The sequence below is a fragment of the Dendrobates tinctorius genome, unplaced genomic scaffold (genome assembly GCF_039654945.1).
Source record: "Dendrobates tinctorius isolate UK_male_01 unplaced genomic scaffold, ASM3965494v1 ptg000209l, whole genome shotgun sequence".
NCBI classification, from domain to species: domain Eukaryota; kingdom Metazoa; phylum Chordata; class Amphibia; order Anura; family Dendrobatidae; genus Dendrobates; species Dendrobates tinctorius.
In genome coordinates this window covers 7496694-7517475 of record NW_027361876.1, presented here as the reverse complement: position 1 = coordinate 7517475, position 20782 = coordinate 7496694, and the positions used below count along the sequence as shown (strand labels likewise).

The following is a 20782-nucleotide window of genomic DNA, read 5'->3' as shown; positions in this document are numbered from 1 at the left end:
CCACAATTGCATTGTGTGATTTTTCTTTTTTTCATTTACACATTTACTTTGTTACTTTTCTATTTAATATTCTAGATATTTTTTCACACACTAAGGCTCTTACAGAGCAATGATCATCTGTTAGACGTGGATCCAGTCAGGCTCTTTGGCAATTTGGAGGAGCTGAATCAGGTACGCTAATTTGTATTATTACTTTGAAAATATTCTTATATGTGATTCGCTGGTAGGTGAATACTTGTAGTTCAGTTGAAAGTCATAGTTAGCATTACGTTGTATTATAACATGATGTTACTTTGGGTGTGGTCTAATATTCTTTTTATTACCAACCTCTGGAATCATAGAGTTGTTTAATATTTTACGTGGAATTTTTTTATTGTATTCTTTTTATTCTCATTATTATTAGGAAAGCCTTACCTTTGCCACCAGCTTGTTTAACACTATTGAAAGTGAAGAACTTGGATTTACAACCTCCTTCTCCTTATCACTAACAGACTTACTAACAAAGGTCAGTTTAATAAATGTCAGTATTACTGAGCACAGGAGAGCACAACTAAGAAGCGGTGTTCTGTACAGTGTGAACGTGGTGACATGGACAATGCATTTTATAATATTGGTATGTGAAGGGCTTGTCCAGGCAGAAAATATTGATAGATCTTCAGTATGATATTGGTGGGGGTCCAACACTCCACACCCCCACTGAGCAGCTGAAAAAAGCTCTGGCAGCCATCAGATGCAATAATATTGAAGGGAGATGCTTGATGCAATTTCATGCAGTGTGTAGCAGTCACTGCTGGGTACTGCAGGACAATACCCTAATGGAGCAGTTTTCAGCAGATAGAGGGTAGAGTATCTGGTGTTGGCCCCCCACAATCTCATATTGATTACCTGTTCTATTGGATACTGTTTTATTTTTTTTAACAGGCACTTTTGCAATCTACTACCCATTAAAATTTGCAGCTGTTCTTGAGATATTAACACTTTTTTTTTTTTACATCTCGATGCCTGGGAGACCAACCACCTCTGCTGTCTAGCTTGTAAGCACTGCACTGAAAGTGTCCAGGATTAGGAGATGACAATGCACTACAACATTACTGGCCAGCATCAAAACAGCGCTTACAAGTTCAGTAGGAAAGAGCTTGTAAGCACTGCATATGTTCTGCTGTCTAGCAGTGGTGGTGCGCAAACAAAGAAAAAAAATAGAATATATCAAGAACGGCTGTAAATTTTAAAAAGCAGTAAAATGCTAAATGACATATTTACAAGCACTATCTGACAAGAGCCATTTACAAAGATGAAAATAACCGTTTGTTTAATTTTCTTTGCTCTTTTCTGATACAGAGGTCCAAGTTCCATTGATGTACAATAGGTTAAATGCTAAAATGCAGCCTTCATTAGTAGGTGCTTAAGAGTAATGAAACTACATGCTATAAGCCTCTGCTAGGATTGAAAGCAGGCAGCGTTTCCATGCATATGCAAATGAGGCAAATGTGGCTGTGCAGTACCGGCCGTGGCCACTATGCAGTTCTTGGCGCTGTACTGTGCAGCTCCGCAACTGATCACATTCAGCAACCACTGTGAATAGCTCATAAGCAAATGCAGCAACAGATAGAATATATAAAGGTGTCAATGGATTTACATGTTAAAGACTTGCATGTCCATAAATGAATTTGGAGAGGGTGATCTCTCTGATTCCCTTTTACATCCTTGGGGTGGTAGTGCTCTGTAATTTTTATGCGAGCCCAATAATGCATTTGTAAAATATAACATTGATTCTAGTCATTTGCCAATAGCGTGACCAGCGACTTAACCAAGTTTTATTTTTTGCTGTTGCAGTATTTCAAAGATAATCTCTGCTTAAGTCATCAAATCTACTGCCTGAATTACACGTCTGCCATTATCTACCTGGAGACACTGAAGCAAAGAGACGATTTTGCAACATATCTGAAGGTAATAAGTCTTTTAAATGTCAAAAATGATCATTGTGTCAGAGATGAGAGAAGATAACAGAGCCACGGGCAAGATTGGTCAAACGTGAAGTCAGCACTTATAATCTAAGCGATTCTCTCCACAGACAACATTTTTTCTTAAAGTTCCCTCTGGGACTGTGCAATTGGGAAAAACCAGACATGTCAGAACTGTTTAAAGGGATTGTTTGGTTTCTAGTAAAAAGCTGTGTGCTGAACACCTTACTAGTTTGCACTGTGCTCCAGGTTGGACTCATATTTTCATCTTTCTCATGGGGGCTTTGTATGAACGTATAAGTATATAAAAGGGTACACGGTACCTGACACTTATCTGTTCTGTTTGTACCTACTGTGATGTTTGGGGCTTTCATTATTATACTTCCGTACATACAGTATATAACATATTGTTGTTTCTCTTTTAACCTAAACAATACACAGCTATAAATGTAAACTGCTCAGAAATGGTCTTAACGGTCGCCGACACATCAGAGCACTGTCGGCTGTCCCCAGAACTGACCAATCATCTAATCTATGCATTTGAAGGGAATCTGTCAGCCTGTTTTTGCTACCTCATCTGTGAGAAGCATAAAGTAGGGAAAGAGACCCTGATTCTAGCGATGTGTCATTCAGATTACTGCATACAGCAGTTGTGACACAATCAGAGTTCTTAGATGTAGGAAGGAGCAAAGCTGAGAAAGCTAATCCCGCCCATGCCAGGCTCTGTATGTCCATTGTCTGTTGACAGTGAGCTGCTTATCAGACCACTTGGCACAATGGAGCTAGTCTGGGCACTGATATTTTCCTAGTGATAAAACATTGACTGTGTGGAAACAACAAGTGACACATCCATGAAATCTGTGTCTCAGACCTTACTTCATACCTTACATAGAAAAAACATCTGACAGATTCCTTTTAATGTGTCTTGACTCTCTCCCCCAACAGCTCAGGGCAAAAAAAAGGCATGAATATGTTGACTTTTACCTCCTGATCCTTTGATCTCAAAAGAAATAGCAGCAGCTTACTCCCCTCTCCCAATTAACATTCAGCTGACACCTATTGAAGGTGGATGGTGACCTTAGGGCCATGTGCACATATTGAGCATTTGGTGGGGTTTTTACCTCAGTATGTGTAAGCCAAAACCACTAGTGGAACAATCAGAGGAAAAGTATAATAGAAACCCGTCACCACTTCTGGATTTATCACCACTCTTTTTTCTGGCTTATAAATATGGAGGTAAAATACTGACCAAATATTGAAGGTGTGAATGTGGTCTTAGAGCAAAATGGTCAATGACACTGCAGTGGCTCTTCCATTCACTTGGACAAATTGTACATACTCTGGACTACATTGCGGTGACCAGTAAAGATTTTAGTTTTTTTAATGATAGAATAAAATAATGGAACATTTTGTAATTATGCGGCACGCCAGATGGCCATCATAACGGGGCGTGGAGTACCGCTTGTTGTAAAAGTGAATACTTAAAAGGAAGTAAAGAGTCCAAAAGTAGAGTTTCCCCAGTAGGCCAGGGTCAGTCGAGCATATAAAAAATAGTCCGATTTTGCTCCCGGAAACTCGGACGATTTTCATCTGCATTGCCCTCAGTGTACCTGTATTTTATAGCCGTGTGGTATCCGCAGAATGTAAATGATTACATTCAGTTTCCTATGTTAATAATGGCAATGTAGCCGTGAAGATCAGATGTTATATGGGTGATCCGTAATGGATCAGATTTTTGAGCACCCAAAGACTTGAATCGACGAGTCGTGTCCCAAATATGGAAACAGTAGAGCATGTCGTGCTTTTATCACATACACATGGTCCTTGTGAAGGAACTGTACTTTGCACAGCAGCCATATTGGATTACATTGGTCAGTAATTGTTACTCAGGCAGCACATGTATCATACTCTCATGAGAACGAGCCCTTAGTCATAGGCCCTCCAAGGGTGTCACCGGTACCCTGTGATACCACAGATGCTTTCACCTCGTACCTGCGCTGAGCAGATTTCTTACAATTCTCCTTTGTTTTCATAGTGGTGTGAACAGCAAGAACAGTGTCGGCGGCTGCACCTCACCGATTTGCTAGTGGCACCATTACATCGGCTGACCCGATATCCGTTGCTCCTGAAGAACATATGGAAGAAAAGTAATGATGCTGCAGAGAAAGTGTCCATCTACTCCATGAAGGAGAAAGTTGAAAGTTCCATAAGTAAGTCAAGAATCCTTGATTTACCGACAACTTGTTTTATGACATTGTTTTATTGATTACCCTGACATATAAAGCATGGATCACATACATAGCACAGACCTTCTTAATGGATAGTGTCAATCGAAATATAAAGCTGTCGCCATATAATGCTGCACATTGTTGTGTGAAGGGGGCTATACAGTCACATAAAAGAAAACATTACCAGAATTGCCGTCTTTTTCTACATCCTAGCTCACAAACAGCATAATAAAAAGCTATAAGAAAAAAAAGTCCTACATGTCCCCCAAACTACTCTGCTAAATCCCCTCTGGCTCCGTGGCCGATGGTTCAGGGGCCCTGATGGTTATTATTCACATTGCAGCTACACTATAAGGTGCAGCCACAAGATGACTGCAGCCCAGTGCTGAGACTGATGGAGACCCCCGGAGCCACAAGACCACTGCAGCCCAGTGCTGAGACTGGCGGAGACCCCCGCAGCATCAGTGCCGTGGGCGATTTATCGTTTCTATACTAATTATTTTTACATTCTAGAAAAACCCTGTAGACACTGTTCACACGCACCATTTTTGCTGCGGATTGATCTACAGTGTTGGCTGGAAACATTCTACTTTTTTTTGCAGCCTTTTCACTTTCATTCTTGTTTCCTATTCATTTGAATGGGGGAAAAAACGCTGCAGAAACGCTGAAAGATGACAGCAACAGATTTATAAAAAAAAAAAAAAGCGTCTTCTGGCTGGTGTCCGTGTCTGGTCGGTGTCCGTCTCTGGCTGCTGCACTAGGACAGCGCGGAATAGTATAGTAGACTGCACTATTCCACACAATAGAATATTAAGCCCTGTTCACACTGCGCTTCTGCCTGAATCCCACTAAAATAGGAGTCACATAAATCCCAAACTGGGCTCAGACTGCACTGACACAAGCAGAGGTCAAATGAATTCTATTTGTTTTTTTCTGAATTTGACCATCTGATTTATTTTCTTAGAATCTCAGTTTGTGTTTTTTTTCAAGTAAGGCCGGGGTCACACTTGCAAGAAAGTGTGACCCCGGCCATACACTCTCGTCCCGAGTCCCGGCGGCAGTGCCGGGTAATGAGACACGAAACTTGTGTGAGTTTCTTGCAAGTGTGACCCCGGCCTAAAAGTGTCCACTTTTCTGTGGCTGTTGGAACAGATGGACACGTTCAGAAAAAAATATTAAAAAATCACAAACTGTGGGGGAAATAAATATTTGATCCCTTGCTGATTTTGTAAGTTTGCCCACTGACAAAGACATGAACAGTCTATAATTTTAAGGGTAGGTTAAATAGAATATAGAGATAGAATATCAGAAATAAAATCCAGAAAATCACATTGTATAAATTATATAAATTTATTTGCATTTTACACTGAGAAATAAGTATTTGATCCCTCTGGCAAACAAGACCTAATACTTGGTGGCAAAACCCTTGTTGGCAAGCACAGCAGTCAGACGTTTTCTGTAGTTGATGATGAGATTTGCGCACATGTCAGGAGGAATTTTGGTCCATTCCTCTTTGCAGATCATCTCTAAATCATTAAGATTATGAGGCTGTCGCTTGGCAACTCGGAGCTTCAACTTCCTCCATAAGTTTTCTATGGGATTAAGGTCTGGTGGCTGGATAGGCCACTCCATGACATTAATGTGCTTATTTTTGAGCCCCTCCTTTGTTGCCTTGGCTGTATGTTTTGGGTCACTGTTTTGCTGGAAGACCCAGCCACGACACATTTTTAATGTCCTGGCAGAGGAAAGGAGGTTGTCACTCAGGATTTTATGGTACATGGCTCCATCCATTCTCCATTAAATGCGGTGGAGTAGTGCTGTGCCCTTAGCAGAGAAACACCCCAAAACATAATGTTTCCACCTCCATGCTTGACAGTGGGGACAGTGTTCTTTGGGCCATAGGTAGCATTTCTCTTCCTCCAAATACGGCAAGTTGAGTTAATGCCAAAGATCTCAATTTTTGTCTCATCTTCCCCCAGTACCTTCTCCTAATCACTCAGAGAATCATCCAGGTGTTCATTGGCAAACTTCAGACAGCCCTGCACATGTGCCTTCTTGAGCAGGGGGACCTTGCAGGCACTGCACGATTTTAATCCTTTATGGCGTAATATGTTACCAATGGTTTTCTTGGTGACTGTGGTCCCAGCTGCCTTGAGATCATTAACAAGTTCCCACCGTGTAGTTTTAGGCTGATCTCTCACCTTCCTCATGATCAAGGATACTCCACGAGGTGAGATTTTGCAGGGTGCCCCAGATCGATGGTGAATGACAGTCATTTTGTATTTCTTCCATTTTCTTACTATTGCACCTACAGTTGTCTCATTCTCATCCAGTGTCTTATTTATGGTTTTGTAGCCCATTCTAGCGTTGTGCTGGTCTATGATCTTGTCCCTGACATCCTTAGAAACCTGTTTGGTCTTGCCCATGTTGTAAATGTTAGACTCTGACTGATTAATTGAGTCTGTGGACAGGAGTCTTTCATAAAGGGGAGTTGATTAGGTGCGTCTAACTGGTCTGTAGGAGCCAAAACTCTTGGTTAGTAGGGGATCAAATACTTATTTCTCACTGCAAAATGCAAATCAATTTATATAATTTATAAAATATGATTTTCTGGATTTTATTTTTGATATTCCATCTCTCAATGTTAACATTAGCCTTCCCTTAAACCCTACCCTGGGCAAACTTACAAAATCAGCAAGACAGCAAGAGATAAAATAATTATTTCCCCCACTGTATATTAGGAAACACTAGCCACATTAGTGCCTTCAGACCCAGTGACCATGGGCTCACTGACTGTAGGCAGGGAACAGGAGCCAGAAGGATATATGTCCTCTGCAGCTAAGGCTAATATGCCAATCTAATATATAAAGCTCAATGTGTGTGTGTGTGTGTGTGTGTGTGTGTGTGTGTGTGTGTGTCCGGGATTGGCATCTGCACCGTCGCAGCTATAGCCACAAAATTTTGCACAGTCACACGTCTGGACCCCGAGAGCGTCATAGGCTATGTTGTGAGGTGAAATTTTAACCCCGTGCGTTCCAGTTCACCAAACAATTTTGCTTATTATTCTTATCATTTCTATGGTGTTATCGTCCTTCTGTAAAGCTGGAAATAACACAATTTAGTACCGTGCCAACACAGACCACCCTCTGACACAGACTGCAGGGGGAGCCCAGTATCACACAGGATAGGATTAGATACACGGCTCAGCAGTAAGTATCACACAGGCTAGGATTACATACACAACTCAGCAGTCAGTATCACATAGGAGAGGATTAGATACACAGCTCAGCAGACAGTATCACACAGGATAGGATTAGATACACAGCTCAGCACACAGTATCACACAGGATAGGATTAGATACATGGCTCAGCAGTAAGTATCACACAGGCTAGGATTACATACACAACTCAGCAGTCAGTATCACATAGGAGAGGATTAGATACACAGCTCAGCAGACAGTATCACACAGGATAGGATTAGATACACAGCTCAGCACACAGTATCACACAGAATAGGATTAGATACTCGGCTCAGCAGTCAGTATCACACAGAATAGGATTAGATACACAGCTCAACAGTCAGTATCACACAGGAGAGGATTAGACACATAGCTCAGCAGTCAGTATCACACCGGATAGGATTAGATACACAGCTCAGCAGTCAGTATCACACAGGATAGGATTAGATACACAGCTCAACAGTCAGTATCACAAAGAATAGTATTAGATGCATGGCTCACCAGACATTATCACACAGGATAGGATTAGATACACAGCTCAGCAGTCAGTATCACACAGGATAGGGTTAGATACACGACTCAGCAGACGGTATCACACAGGATAGGATTAGATACACTGCTCAGCAGAAAGTATCACACAAGATAGGATTAGATACACAGCTCAGCAGACATTATCACACAGGATAGGGTTAGATACACCGCTCAGAAACAGGATGTGCCAAAGGAGAGGACATTTTCATTTCAAGAATTCCACTCATTCCATCTGATTTGTTTTTTTATTGTAAATGCCTCCAGTTTCCAGTTCAACTGCTATTTGCAATGTCCATTAACAATGCTTAGAGACAGTCCTTGAAAGTAGTAGGGATCGATTTGCAATCTCCATGCTTTTCTCATGTTCAACTTTACGTGGTCTGTTCAAGAGTTGGAACTGCCAAAAATCTGTTCATCTTTGCACCGAAAGGAAAAACCAAAAATCTTGAATGAGTTGAAAATAAAATATTATCAATACTTGGGTAATCGTTTAGTTAATTTGTGTTGCAAATCTGTAGTGTTGAATATACGATGTGAAATATTTTTATGTGCAATATAATCATTATAATTTGTTATAACTAACCACAGTTGGTTACTATGCCTAGGCAACGCCAGGCTCTTCAGCTAGTACTAGTTATAGGGGAAATAACCCTAAAAATAAGGTATTAACATGTTATTACACCCCTCAAAAGTCTTTTAAGACCCTATGGCAGCAACAAAGTGTAAAATAAATTTAAAAAAAAAAACTAAATTAATTAAAAAGAGCAAAGATAAAACAAAAAGAAATCATCTCTATACATAAAAATCAATGTGTGTGTGTGTGTATCACCAACCAATCACAAAGCATCTTTCATTTCACCAGAGCTGTTCAAAAGAAGCTAAGCTGTGATTGGTTGCTATGACCAACAGTTTTCCTTGCAACCAATCACTAAGCATCTCTCATTTCACCAGAGCTGATTAACAGTAGCTGAGCAGTGATTGGTTGCTATGCGCAAGTTTTCCCACTTGACAACACCTTAGCAGACACTGACATTATGGGAGAAATCTAGCATCCCCAGGAACATAAGCGCCAGCCATCGTCTGTCCCCCAGAAAGGAGCAGTGAGTACATGACAGAAATGAATTCCCCTCTCCGGTGTGGTGTCATTAAGTGACACACATGAATGTAGGAAAGTGCACACATTAAATGTCATGTGGATTTAATATTTTCTCAGACACTTTTATGCATTATTGATGTGTTACTGTGCTCTGATGCTGTGAGTTTTTTTAAAGTGCTACTTTCCCCATAATTCACCTGAATATACCCATATAACACGTAATGCTTTTCCCATAACAACCCATTAAATATGATACTATACTGCATACAGATGCTGTACATCCATGAGCAACTCAGCCGGACAAATTACAAGTTGACGGTGCATGAAAAAGTGTGTGAAGGTTTCTTTACTGTACTAATGTATAAGGTTTGTGCCTGTCCATTGGTGAAAAGCATGACTGTGATATTTATGGTGGCAGATAAGTGAGAATATCAGCCTGATCAGTAGAAAACCTGGGATCTTAGTGAACCATGTTTCTGTACAATTACACTATTCTACTTTTACTGGCTCTGACGGGATGATGTGAGATATTAGGGGTAGTAGTCTGGTAGCTTTGGCTGATGGGATAATGTGTAATCAACGCTAAGGAAAAAAAAAAAAAAAGGGGCGCAATAGGGTCTTATCTGGGTGGAAAGATGTAAAAGGTGTGAAACAAAGCTACTCACCTTTTCCAGGGGGAAAACACGCATATAAAACAACTGTCAGCCTGCTGCACGCCCGAAGGTCCACTCCGTGACCGCCAATGTTGATCCTTATGGATAAAGTTTTTTTCGGGTTTAATGTGCGCTGCTTGACCAAGATAATTTCCCACACATAAGAAGTTAAGATTATTTTAATTCCCAACGCGTTTCAAAGTGTGAACCACTTCTTCCTCAGACTTCATGTCATCCCCTGAGGAAGAAGTGGTTCACACTTTGAAATGTGTTGGGAATTAAAATAATCTTAACTTCTTATGTGTGGGAAATTATCTTAGTCAAGCAGCGCACATTAAACCCGAAAAAAACTTTATCCATGATGGGATAATGTGGGATATTATAGTGAATGTGGCTATGTGGAGTGGGCGGGACTCTACACTCAGCTTTATATATATAACGATGTGGGATATTAGGGGTAGTAGTCCGGTGGCTCTGGCTGACGGAATGATGTGGGATATTAGGGGTAGTAGTCCAGCGGCTGTGACGGGATGATGTGGGATATTAGGGGTAGTTGTCCGGTGGTTATGGCTGACGGGATGATGTGGGATATTAGGGGTAGTTGTCCAGCGGCTGTGACGGGATGATGTGGGATATTAGGGGTAGTTGTCCGGTGGCTCTGGCTGACGGGACAATGTGGGATATTAGGAGTAGTAGTCTGGTGGCTGTGACAGGATGATGTGGGATATATGGGGTAGTAGTCCGGTGGCTCTGGCTGACAGGATGATATGGGATATTAGTAGTCCGGTGGCTCTGGCTGACGGGACGGTATAGGATATTAGGGGTAGTAGTCCGGTAGCTCTGGCTGACGGGATGATGTGGGATATAATAGTGAATGTGGCTATGCGGCATGGGTGAGGCTATGCACTCAGCTTTGCACACTAACTAACCATAACCGTAGTTAGTTACTATCGCCGGGCTCTTCAGCTAGTAAATAAATAAAACAGAACTGAAAAAAATATTGCAAGTCTGAATAGCTTTTTCTATCCCCTCCCCTCTTGAAAAACAAAAACAAAAGTCAAATATATAAAAATAATTTTTATAAAAAGGTGAATGCAGTTTACGCAAGTTATTAGCAGTCCTTTGTGGTCGTAAAAAAATAGAAAATGTGTAAAATAGACAGGTACTTTCCGTTTTCTTTATAGTTTTCCCCCAATATCATAAAAAGGAAGCCCCATAAATCACAACAAAAAACAGGCAAAAAAAATGTAAATATCCAAATGAAAAAAAAAGCTGTTTAAAATCGCATGTGGGATAAAACACAAATAGTGGTCAGGAATAGGCTAAAGTGACCCAATCCTGAACTGATTGGAGTGAATGTGTCATAGTATTTCACAATACAAACTGCCTACATTATGACATAAATCTCCGAAAGCTAATGAGGCTGTTGTATTTACTTGAAGATACGTCAGAATGGTTGAATATCTCTTATTTCCAGAGTTAAGCCCCTTTACATTTACCGATGCACCAGCGATCCCGGCAACGATACGACGCGGTCAGGATCGCTGGTGCATCGCTAAATGGTCGCTAGTGAGCTGCCAAACAGGCAGATTTCACAGCGACGTAGCGACGCAGCAGTGGTTGTTACTTACCTTTCAGATGCGGCGATGATGACGTCCTCCCGCCCGCATCCACACGTCGCTGCCAGCAGGAAGCCCAGCAGGGAGCTGCCGACAAGAAATGGACATGGATGATCTCGCGCGATCAGCGATAGCCAGCAGGGGAGCCGGTCGGAGGTAAGTATCACACATAGCGATATCACTAGCAATATCGCTCCTGAGTCACAAAATCGGTGACGCTTTAGCAATATTGCTAGCGATATCGCTATGTGTAAAGCCCCCTTTAGACTCATTTGCGGCACACGTTCATTGGCCCCGTCAGGGCTTATGTCTGAACCCCATCACAAAATGGGTTTCGGACAGGGCCATAGACTATAATGATGCTGGAAGAGTGAACATACGCTGGGCCATGCATCATTTTCGGGTGTGTACGCCTACTGGAGGAGGACACCCAGACGCAGTCTACTACATCCGAGTGTCCACCTCTTGTAGGCCGTATAATGCACGTCAGAGCTCACGTCCGCTCTCTACCGCTATCATTATAGTCTGTGGCCTCTGCACACAATGTGAATGCACCCGTACTGGGATACTGGGACGTTTATGGAGTGTTCATACCAATTTATGAAAATCAGCACAACCCAGTATCTCCGGTCTGCCATGTGCCAGGGGCCAGCTGTTTGGCAGTGTTATTTACCCACCTGATAATGACAGGAGCCGGCACAGACGGAGCGTGTGCTTAGTCACAACCCCTCAAAAAAAAGCATTAAACTGCCCATATATGTGATGTAAATGTATCAGGCAGTAGGAGCCGCACTTCACACCACACAGTGCCCCAACCATCCGACGGGCCAGTCACAGACATGCAGTTCCCAGCAATACTAGTAGCTGGCATAGCACAATGATATAATAATCGCATTATATCTGGCTGAATAATCAGATGAGCTTTGGAACGATCATTTTACGTAATGATGGTAATTTGGAGTTGTCTTTCATCTTTTAGGAGATCTTGAAGGGAGAGTGAAATGGCTGGATAAATCGCAGAAATTCAGACAGCTTCAAGATGTAATCGTGTGGCCTTGTCTATGGGAGAGAGACAAAAGATTCTTCATCCCAGAGGTAGGTTAATGCTTCAAGGGGTGGACAGTTTTAGAAAAAAACAAGTACCCTTTTAAAGGGAATCTGTCAGCAGATTTTTACAATATCTAATCTGTGAGCAGCATAATATAGGATCAGAGACGATTCCAGGGATGTGTCACTTACTGGGCTGTGTTTTGCAGTTTCAATACAATGATTGTTTTATCAGCAGGAGATTATCACTACAGAACAACTGCCCTTATGACTTAGTTCATCCACATCCCTACTATTGATTAGCAGCTTTCTGTCACTATACAATGTGCACAGAAAGCTGCTAATCAGAGGTGTGTGAGGCTATGCACAGCGCAACATCTTAGCTCTGCTAGGACCGCAGCAGAGAAAACTGTGACTCTATCATCACTACTGTACACAGTAAACTAAGTGATACATCACTGGAATTGGAATCAGAGTCACTGTCCCTTCCTTTTGCTGATGTCAGATTACATGGGAGAACCTGCTGACAGATTCCGGTAATGTTTTCCCTGCTTTACTAGTACAGTTCCCCTTAAAGGAGTTGTCCTCTACAGGGATAGTCTCTTCTCAATCCCCATCTCCTCCCCCCCCCCAGTAAAATAATAACACCTAAACTCACCTCCAGTGCCAGAGCCATCCCTCCGAAGTGAGTATAAATGTTATTGTTTTACAGCTGGGAAAACTTAGGGAATGAGAAGTAGTGAACAACCCCTTTAAGGAACTCTGTAGTAGTAGTAAAGCAGGGAAAACAATAATTCATGATTCTTATTCTGTATATTATAGAATGGCTACAAAGACTATATTCACTATAAAGGACTTGCTTTCTTGCCCCGCCCCACACACACACACTGCCATTACTCATTAGGATATACAGCAGTAGCATATCCCATAATGAGTTTATTATTAGAGGACCCTACTAAAGTAAGGAATTGTCCCAAGTGGTCACTCTTTCCTGTAGAATTCTGAATAAAGCTTACCTGTTATTCAGAATAAACTGTCATACGTGCATGTGTGTACATGAGGAATTACACAATTTTTGGACACTATAAGAATTGTGTGGCGCCCCTGAGGGTCCAGTCGCCACAGAGGTACTGCACCTCAACCAGAGGTGTGGTACCCCACGACCAGGTAAGGTGGGTGCACCCGACCAGACTCCAACACCCACACCCCACACACACCAGTAGTGTAGCAGAGCACCCTTTATGGCTCCCTGCTTGGAACACGAAGAGTGTTGGGAGGTGGGTGGAGCGTAATTTAGGAGGGAGAATCTAGGCTGAAGTAGGTTGAGTCCCCTCAGAGGGAGGGAAGGAGAAGGACGTGTCTGGAGCAGCTCCTGCCTTGAGTTACCAGACGTTTGGAAAAACAGCAGATTCTTCACAGGGAAGAAAATCTGTTCTTCCAGGGACTGGGTTGGAAAGTTATCCCGTGGGTCCCGTTCCACGCTGACGGCCGTCAGGTGGAGGAAGGAACCGGACTGGTTGCAAAGGGAACGGCCCCTAGCCTAGATTGCATTCTTCAGGGTGCCACTAGCAAGCCGACAGCTTTGGTTACTTTATGGACCATCGCCTCTTCCACAGTTAGTCCAACTGGAAAGGCAGCCATATAGAGTCACCGAAACTGTGAGGCGTTGTCCGAACAGGATTCGCAGCTGCTGGCCCGGAACGCTAATTGTGAAGCGCTGGATTGGAAGAAGGAGTTTAAGCAGCATATAGTCTGGAGACGGCCAGGGAAGGAACACACTGACAGGGAGAGCTGGAATGGTGCACTTCATCTTATCTGGAAGTTGGCTGGACCCCTCACCTGGAGGACACAGCACTGAAGCGGGCCTCTGTGCATGCCAGAACTGTGAGTAAAGCCTTTGGAACTACATGCCCTTGTGTCCTCCACTTTCTTCCTGAGTCTCTCGCCCGGCTCTGCTACATCCACCACTCCACACCATTTCACCATGTACTAATTCATCACCACTGCCCAGGGACTACAGCCCTTCTTGTGGAGGGCTTCAACAACTCAGCTGCGCCCCAACATCTGTCTCAGAGAAGCGACACTGCAGCGCTGGTCAATCTGACTAGAAACCACAGATGGCGTCACAAATCACTTCATAACCTTTATCCCCATCCAATTCTAACCCTTTTACATGACCGCCTGAGGCCACAGTCCGGGTCACAGCCACTGTGACATTTCCCATTGAAGTCAACGGGCCCAGCGCCGAGTACCCCACGGCCTCTGGGGCGATTCAATTGCATTCTGCATTTTCGCCAGTTTTCTCCTCTGCAAACTCTGTCTCTAGTCTTCAGTTGTCTCTGATCTGGTGGGTGAGACTGGCTGCTATGAAGTCTCCCATACACAGCAAAGATAAAGACAGATGGATTGCTGCTCTTCTTTCTCTGTAGCACACAAACAAACAGCATTTGGAGGACTTTATACAGCAGTACCAATCAGTGTGGCTGTGAATCCAGCAATGGAGGGAAAGACATTTCCAAAATGCTGCAGCAACATCTTGTCTGTGTGTTTGATCTCTCACTATACTAAGTTCTCTCCATAGACAGTTTTTCAGAAAGGATGGTGAGTCCAGAAGGCAGGGGAAGAAGAGGCTCTTAAGTAATGAAAGACACAGATTTCTCTGATAAGATACATTACAAAGTTACTACAAATTTCCATGCAAAGATTAGTGAGCGGGTATTCAGTCAGAGCTGGGCTATGTGTTTTTTTAGTCAACTTGATGTCTCAATTTAGTTTAGGGCTAAAAGTCTGAAAGAGCACAGACCACAATGCAGACAGCCTCATAGGCATACATAGAGGCCGCGGAGTTTGGGTGGAAACCCGCAGCCAGTCCGTACATAGCGGTTCGTGCTTGGACAGAGTTTCACTGAGGGGCAGAGGAACCATTTTGCTGGGAAATGTGGAAGCTGGTACATTCCCCTAATAGGATATGGTACAAAGCTTCATGGTCTGATTTCTACATTATGAAACATGTACACAGCCATACTACATGTCACGGGGTCTTTCTCTGGTATCACACAATCAACAGAACAAGCGAAGCGTGAACAATTCCAAGACCTTTATTCAGGCAAAAATACGAAAAGGTCCATATTCAGTCCACCACACAAAGGATAAGATAGTCCAGAATAAGAATGCAGTCTAGTATCAGGATAAAATGTCCAGGGAAACGAGATTCCAAAACTCTAGCACCAGAGGATAAAATGGGTCCTTCTCTCTCTGAAGTGCTGTCTGTACACGATCCTGTCCACACCGGAACTGACTTGCCCAGCTCCTGTTCTCTCTCCACCCCCTTCCTTGTCCAGGGAAAGTCAAACAAGATGGGGCGGTTTCCAGGCCCCCCAGAGGAGAACAAAGGGCCTTAGGGATTAATGCACTACAGGGGGGTCATCAAGAGACAGATACAGTAAGGCTGTAGACGTACAATGTAATAAGAAAAACACTGTGAAAATAACTGAAATAGAAAAATAGGAATATACAAAAAATGACATCCACATAGCATATCACACCATCACACTACATGTCCTGGTATACCACAGCAGTTGGACATTTCTGTCTTATCTACACATAGTATTATATTGTACCAGAATTCTGCTTTTTTATGTTACTTAGGGCCTGAAGCACTACTTTAAAGACACCAATGTAGAGACCATGTTGTCTTCACCCAACAGGCACCTCCTCTATGAAGGGAGACTCACCCTCTCAGGTCTGTAGTCCAGGGCATTGTACTCTATATAATGACATCATGTTCATTGGGTTTGTTAACATTAGCATCTTTATCTCTTTTCTTTCCAGAGAGTACACGTCTTCTGGATGTATACCTGCTTCTTTTTGATGACTTTTTGCTGATCACAAAAATTAAAAGAAACAAACGAGTACGTGAGATAAACTACTGCAGTAATCAGCCCGGCTGTTCATGGATTGTACAAATTATCATTATTGTGTTTTCTTTGTGATTGACTTAAAGGGGTTGTTCAGCCTTAGGCTACAAGTCTGCAGTCACTCTATGTGACTGCAGACTTGTGAATCCTCACATTGCGCATACTGTGCACTGTGAGGATTCTCAGTGTGGTGGGTGTGTGACCGCAAGGATTTGATGTGCATACATCTGGTCACATGCCGATTAGATGAGTGGGGCCTCACTCCATGCACGTATATTGAGCAACGTTGGACACAGTCTAGTCGGAATGTGGCTGGAAGCATGTAAACTGCATCCTTACATTCACATGACCGCCCACTCCCGGTACCGTGGAATCCTCACAGTCCATAGTACACGAAATGTGAGGATTCATAGGTCTGCAGTCACATCGAGTGATCGCAGACTTGCAGCTTAAGGCCAGACAACCCCTGTAATACAACACACTTACGGAATGAGAAATATTTGTCTTACAGAAATCATCAAGTCTAGAAGCTAGCACAATGTATCCATCTTTACACCCAGAGCTGCAGGCCATTATTAAAGAAGGAGGTTATTGTAAGGTTCTGGACCAGCCAATTCCACTCGACAGGTTGACCATTAAAGGCATTGACCTTTTCCATGTGACAGGTAATAGAAATGCAGATATTTCCATAATTCTTCTATCAAATTCCAAAATGACAAAGTTAAGCTAATGGTTAGTGAGCCTTTGTTTGTATATTAGAAATGACATTTTGTAGAACTTCCCTAATATTAGAGTGATTCATATAAAGGGAGAAAGCAGCTGCCAGGAATAGAAATCACAGTTGGTTCCACTGGTACAGTCAGTAAAGCCCAGGATTAGGTTACAGGGGCTTTATTATGTCAGTGAACAAGCTATTATAATGTACTGACAGCCATTCATCTACACAATACTGGTGCTGTAAATGGCAAGTTATTGTGCCGCTGGCACCAGAAGAACACCCATAGGCTCTCTATCTCTTTCTAACAGAGGAAGCTGTGCTTGCAAAAGGGAGCGATGATAGATGTACTTTAGGGTAGATTGTTCATTTTGTAGTTCATTTAAAAGGCATCAAATAACAGGCAGGACTTTGTCGTGCCTATAATTGTGCAAGCTGATGTGTATAAATGTGTAGTAAAGCACCCATATTAGGAGCCTGCTCCATACCTATCTATGCCTCTCATTTTTCTCAGATCCCATGAGAAAATGTAAGGTTTACACCATTGCATTCCTTCTATGGGTAACTATGGGTCAGCAGGCAAGGCACTGGCAAGTGTGTGAACCCTTACCCTGGCCATCTATAATAGATGTATAGCACCCAAACCAACCCATTTGGCAGAACAAACTGACTATCTAATGTCCATGGGGGATTCCTGATTCTACCATGACTTTAGGCTTTGGGGGAGATAACGTAGCTGGATTTAATCTGTTCCATCCTTGTGTTCTTAGGGAGATAAGTCATCAGAAGTATCACACAGCAGCCTACTCCCCTCTTCCCATAGGGAACATATGCATGCTATTGTAAGGAGGTGACCGGGAACCTCACAAGCCTCCTCTTTACCGGACGCTGTTTGCATGTTCACCTGCGGCACCTCACTATTGATTAATGTTCACATGCTGTAATGTCATCTGAATGTACTGTTTATAGAATAATAGCAGGATAGAGGGGGGGGGCTCATTAGTGATAGAGAATAGCATAGAATAGAATAGGAGACAGGCAGCACAGGGGTTAAGTTAATGGGAGGGGCAGCACAGAGCAGAGAGACATGATCAAGATACTTCCTGATTAGGAGCAGAAGTGCAGGCAGCCTGCCCAAGGGCAGGACTTGTGAGCAGTAATGGAGCAGAGTATTGCAGGCCATGGGGATAAAGCTGTCATCGCAGTAAGGGGCCCCAGGCCAGAGAAGAGTGCCGACGGGTATCAGACGTACAGAATCATCCCCATTAGGATCCGGGGTCTAGGACCATGGCAGGAGCAGTGGAAATGGTGCTTCCGGTGCCTCTCCCCATCGGAGTCGGACAAGGGACTGACAAAGAGCTGATAACAGTAAGGGGACATGTGGGACACAGCTTGTCCAAGGATACTGTCTGAGAATACAGATGGGACACGGATTGTACAGGGATACAAGTGGGACACAGACTGTCCAACGAGATAGGTGAGCTTGCCAGAAGAGGGAAGCTGAAGGAGAAGATAGAGCCTGTCAGGATGGCAGGGATAGATATGAAGATGACTCTGTGCTTGCCTGTGCTGCCTGTGTGATGAAAGTATTGCTGTCCAGTAAAGTTACGTTGTTTGAAAAGACTTGTGACTCTGAAACGTTTTGTGAAGCTGAAGTGACAGAGTCTGAGAGGAACCTGACAGTGAGTACTTTGCTGTACACACCACACACACTACAGAAGGGACTATGTATTTCCTCTGTGAGGTGCTATGGTGTGGGAACACTACAGCTCGTTGCCACAACTACCACCCTGGCCGCCTTACACTATGCCAAACCAATTGTGAATATGAATGAGGGAGGTTGGAGAGAGCTATCTAATGTGTATAGTGAACGTTAGTCCTAATCTAGAATACATAATACTATAATACATCATTTCACAATTCACCTGTCAATTATGAGTTCATCCCTTGTTTAATGTCTTCCCAAGCAGTCTATGGAATGAAGCCCGCGTTTTTGATCCAGCATGAGAATCGATATCAGCAGTGTATTGCTGCCTTCATTTTGCAAGCAAATACTGAATCTGCTAAGGTTGGTGTTATGGCTCTTAAAATATGAAAGAAAACAATACTACAGCACTGAGGTCATTCATTTGATACTAGATTATCAAGAGAATGACAAGTAATTGCTATCATTCATTATGTCTGTCCTGCAACTAACAAGATGAAACGAGGCCTCATTCAGATGTCTGATTTTCATGTAAAAGTGCTACGTGTGGTTTTCACGGATAACACTCGTTCCTGTAATAGACTATGAGGCCATTCACATGTCCATGTCCTGCTGAAAATCATGGAGACATGTTCGATTTTGATCCAAGAGCTGGCTTAAATTTGGCATTGCAAGTCTATGGGCTCATGAAACAAAAGTGAACCACACTCTAATCAAATCTGAATGCAGTCCAGTTTTCATAGACTGTCACGTAGGAGGAGGTGGAGAAACTTTTTTTTTCTCATGTAGGAGAAAAACTGATGACACTCAGGCTACATCTTGATCAAACTCTGCTCAAAGTCTGATCAAAATAATAAGACCATTTTTCTTGTTCGTGAGGAAATCGGAAGTCTGAATGGGACCTTATTCATAGGGTTTGTCTGGCATTGTAATTCAGCCTTATTTGAATGGAGAGGGGTTGCAGTACCAGACACAACCTATGGACAAGACTGGTGCTGCAGGGGGGAAACAGACTGATTTTTAAAATCTAAGCTGTTCTCTGAACCAATGACATAAAACAATGACATACAGCATGTATTTTAAAAGTAGAACTTCTGAAATAAGGATAAAGACTTTCTAAATTTTACTACATTTATTTCACAGAAAATGTGGATCTCGCAAGTTGAAACTGCCATTTCTTGCTACAGCGAAGTTTACGAATCCAACAGAACATCAGTATATGGTCACCCTGTGGAGTCAGCAGAAATCTAGCCTTGTATTATATTATACTCACCCAGGGGCCGTGCGGTCTGATGGATGTCACAGGTCTGGGCCTGGCACCTCCCATCTTCTTGCAATGCCGCCCTCCCGCTTGCTTCATCACTCCCCAGCATCGTGCTCCAGGGCAGGCGTACTTATCTGCCCTGTTGAGGACAGAGCAGAGTACTGCAGTGCGCAGGCGCCGGACCTCACTGACCTTTCCCGGCACTTGCGCACTGCAGTTCTTTACGCTGCCCTCAACAGGGTAAATAAGTACGCCTGCACAGAAGCACGATGGCGGGGACCATGAAGCAAGCAAGAGGGTGGCATCGCAAGAAGATGGGAGGCGCCGGACCTGGACCTGTGACACCCATCGGACCAGACCGCCCCCGGGTGAGTATAATAAAACTTATTTTTCTTATCTTTCAGGTCGGATCAGGGGCTTATCTACAGCATTATAGAATGGTGTAGATAAGCCCTGAAAGGCAGCAGCCGTATCTTATAGCGGCCAAAACTGCTGACAGGTTCGCTTTAATGTATGTGTTTTCTGTCTTGTCTGTGTTTTATCTTTGCAGAAGTTGTAACATATTGAAAATATTATGTAAACTACATTTGTACTGTTTTTATCTATTTGATAGTGTAAATATTTGTAGTCATTTTCCAAATCTACAGTGTTTTTTTTTTAAAGATAAAATTAGATTTTGCTTGTTCAGGTCAAATAAAGTTGCTCATATTAAACCCAAGTCTCTGCTATCAAACAGATGACTGGTGTATTGATTTTCTGACAAGACATTTGAGTTTAGAATCATTGGAAATACATGAAGTCACTATA

The 20782-nt window shown here is 42.8% G+C and overlaps 1 protein-coding gene across 4 annotated transcripts in view; it reads left to right on the top strand.

Moving 5' to 3' along the window:
- PLEKHG7 (pleckstrin homology and RhoGEF domain containing G7) overlaps nucleotides 1-20068 on the top strand; it is a 92777-nt gene extending 72709 nt beyond the window's left edge. For 3 of the 4 annotated variants that reach the window (XM_073554272.1, XM_073554270.1, XM_073554273.1), the window contains exons 9-18: nucleotides 76-171; nucleotides 404-505; nucleotides 1834-1947; nucleotides 3997-4171; nucleotides 12307-12422; nucleotides 16023-16116; nucleotides 16206-16285; nucleotides 16803-16956; nucleotides 18974-19074; nucleotides 19855-20068. In XM_073554272.1, the coding sequence (XP_073410373.1) occupies nucleotides 76-171; nucleotides 404-505; nucleotides 1834-1947; nucleotides 3997-4171; nucleotides 12307-12422; nucleotides 16023-16116; nucleotides 16206-16285; nucleotides 16803-16956; nucleotides 18974-19074; nucleotides 19855-19962 (1140 nt within the window). In that variant the 3' untranslated portion in view covers nucleotides 19963-20068. The remainder of the gene's footprint in view (nucleotides 1-75; nucleotides 172-403; nucleotides 506-1833; nucleotides 1948-3996; nucleotides 4172-12306; nucleotides 12423-16022; nucleotides 16117-16205; nucleotides 16286-16802; nucleotides 16957-18973; nucleotides 19075-19854) is intronic. The other variant, XM_073554271.1, reaches the window with a different exon arrangement.
- The last annotated feature ends 714 nt before the right edge of the window (nucleotides 20069-20782 follow it).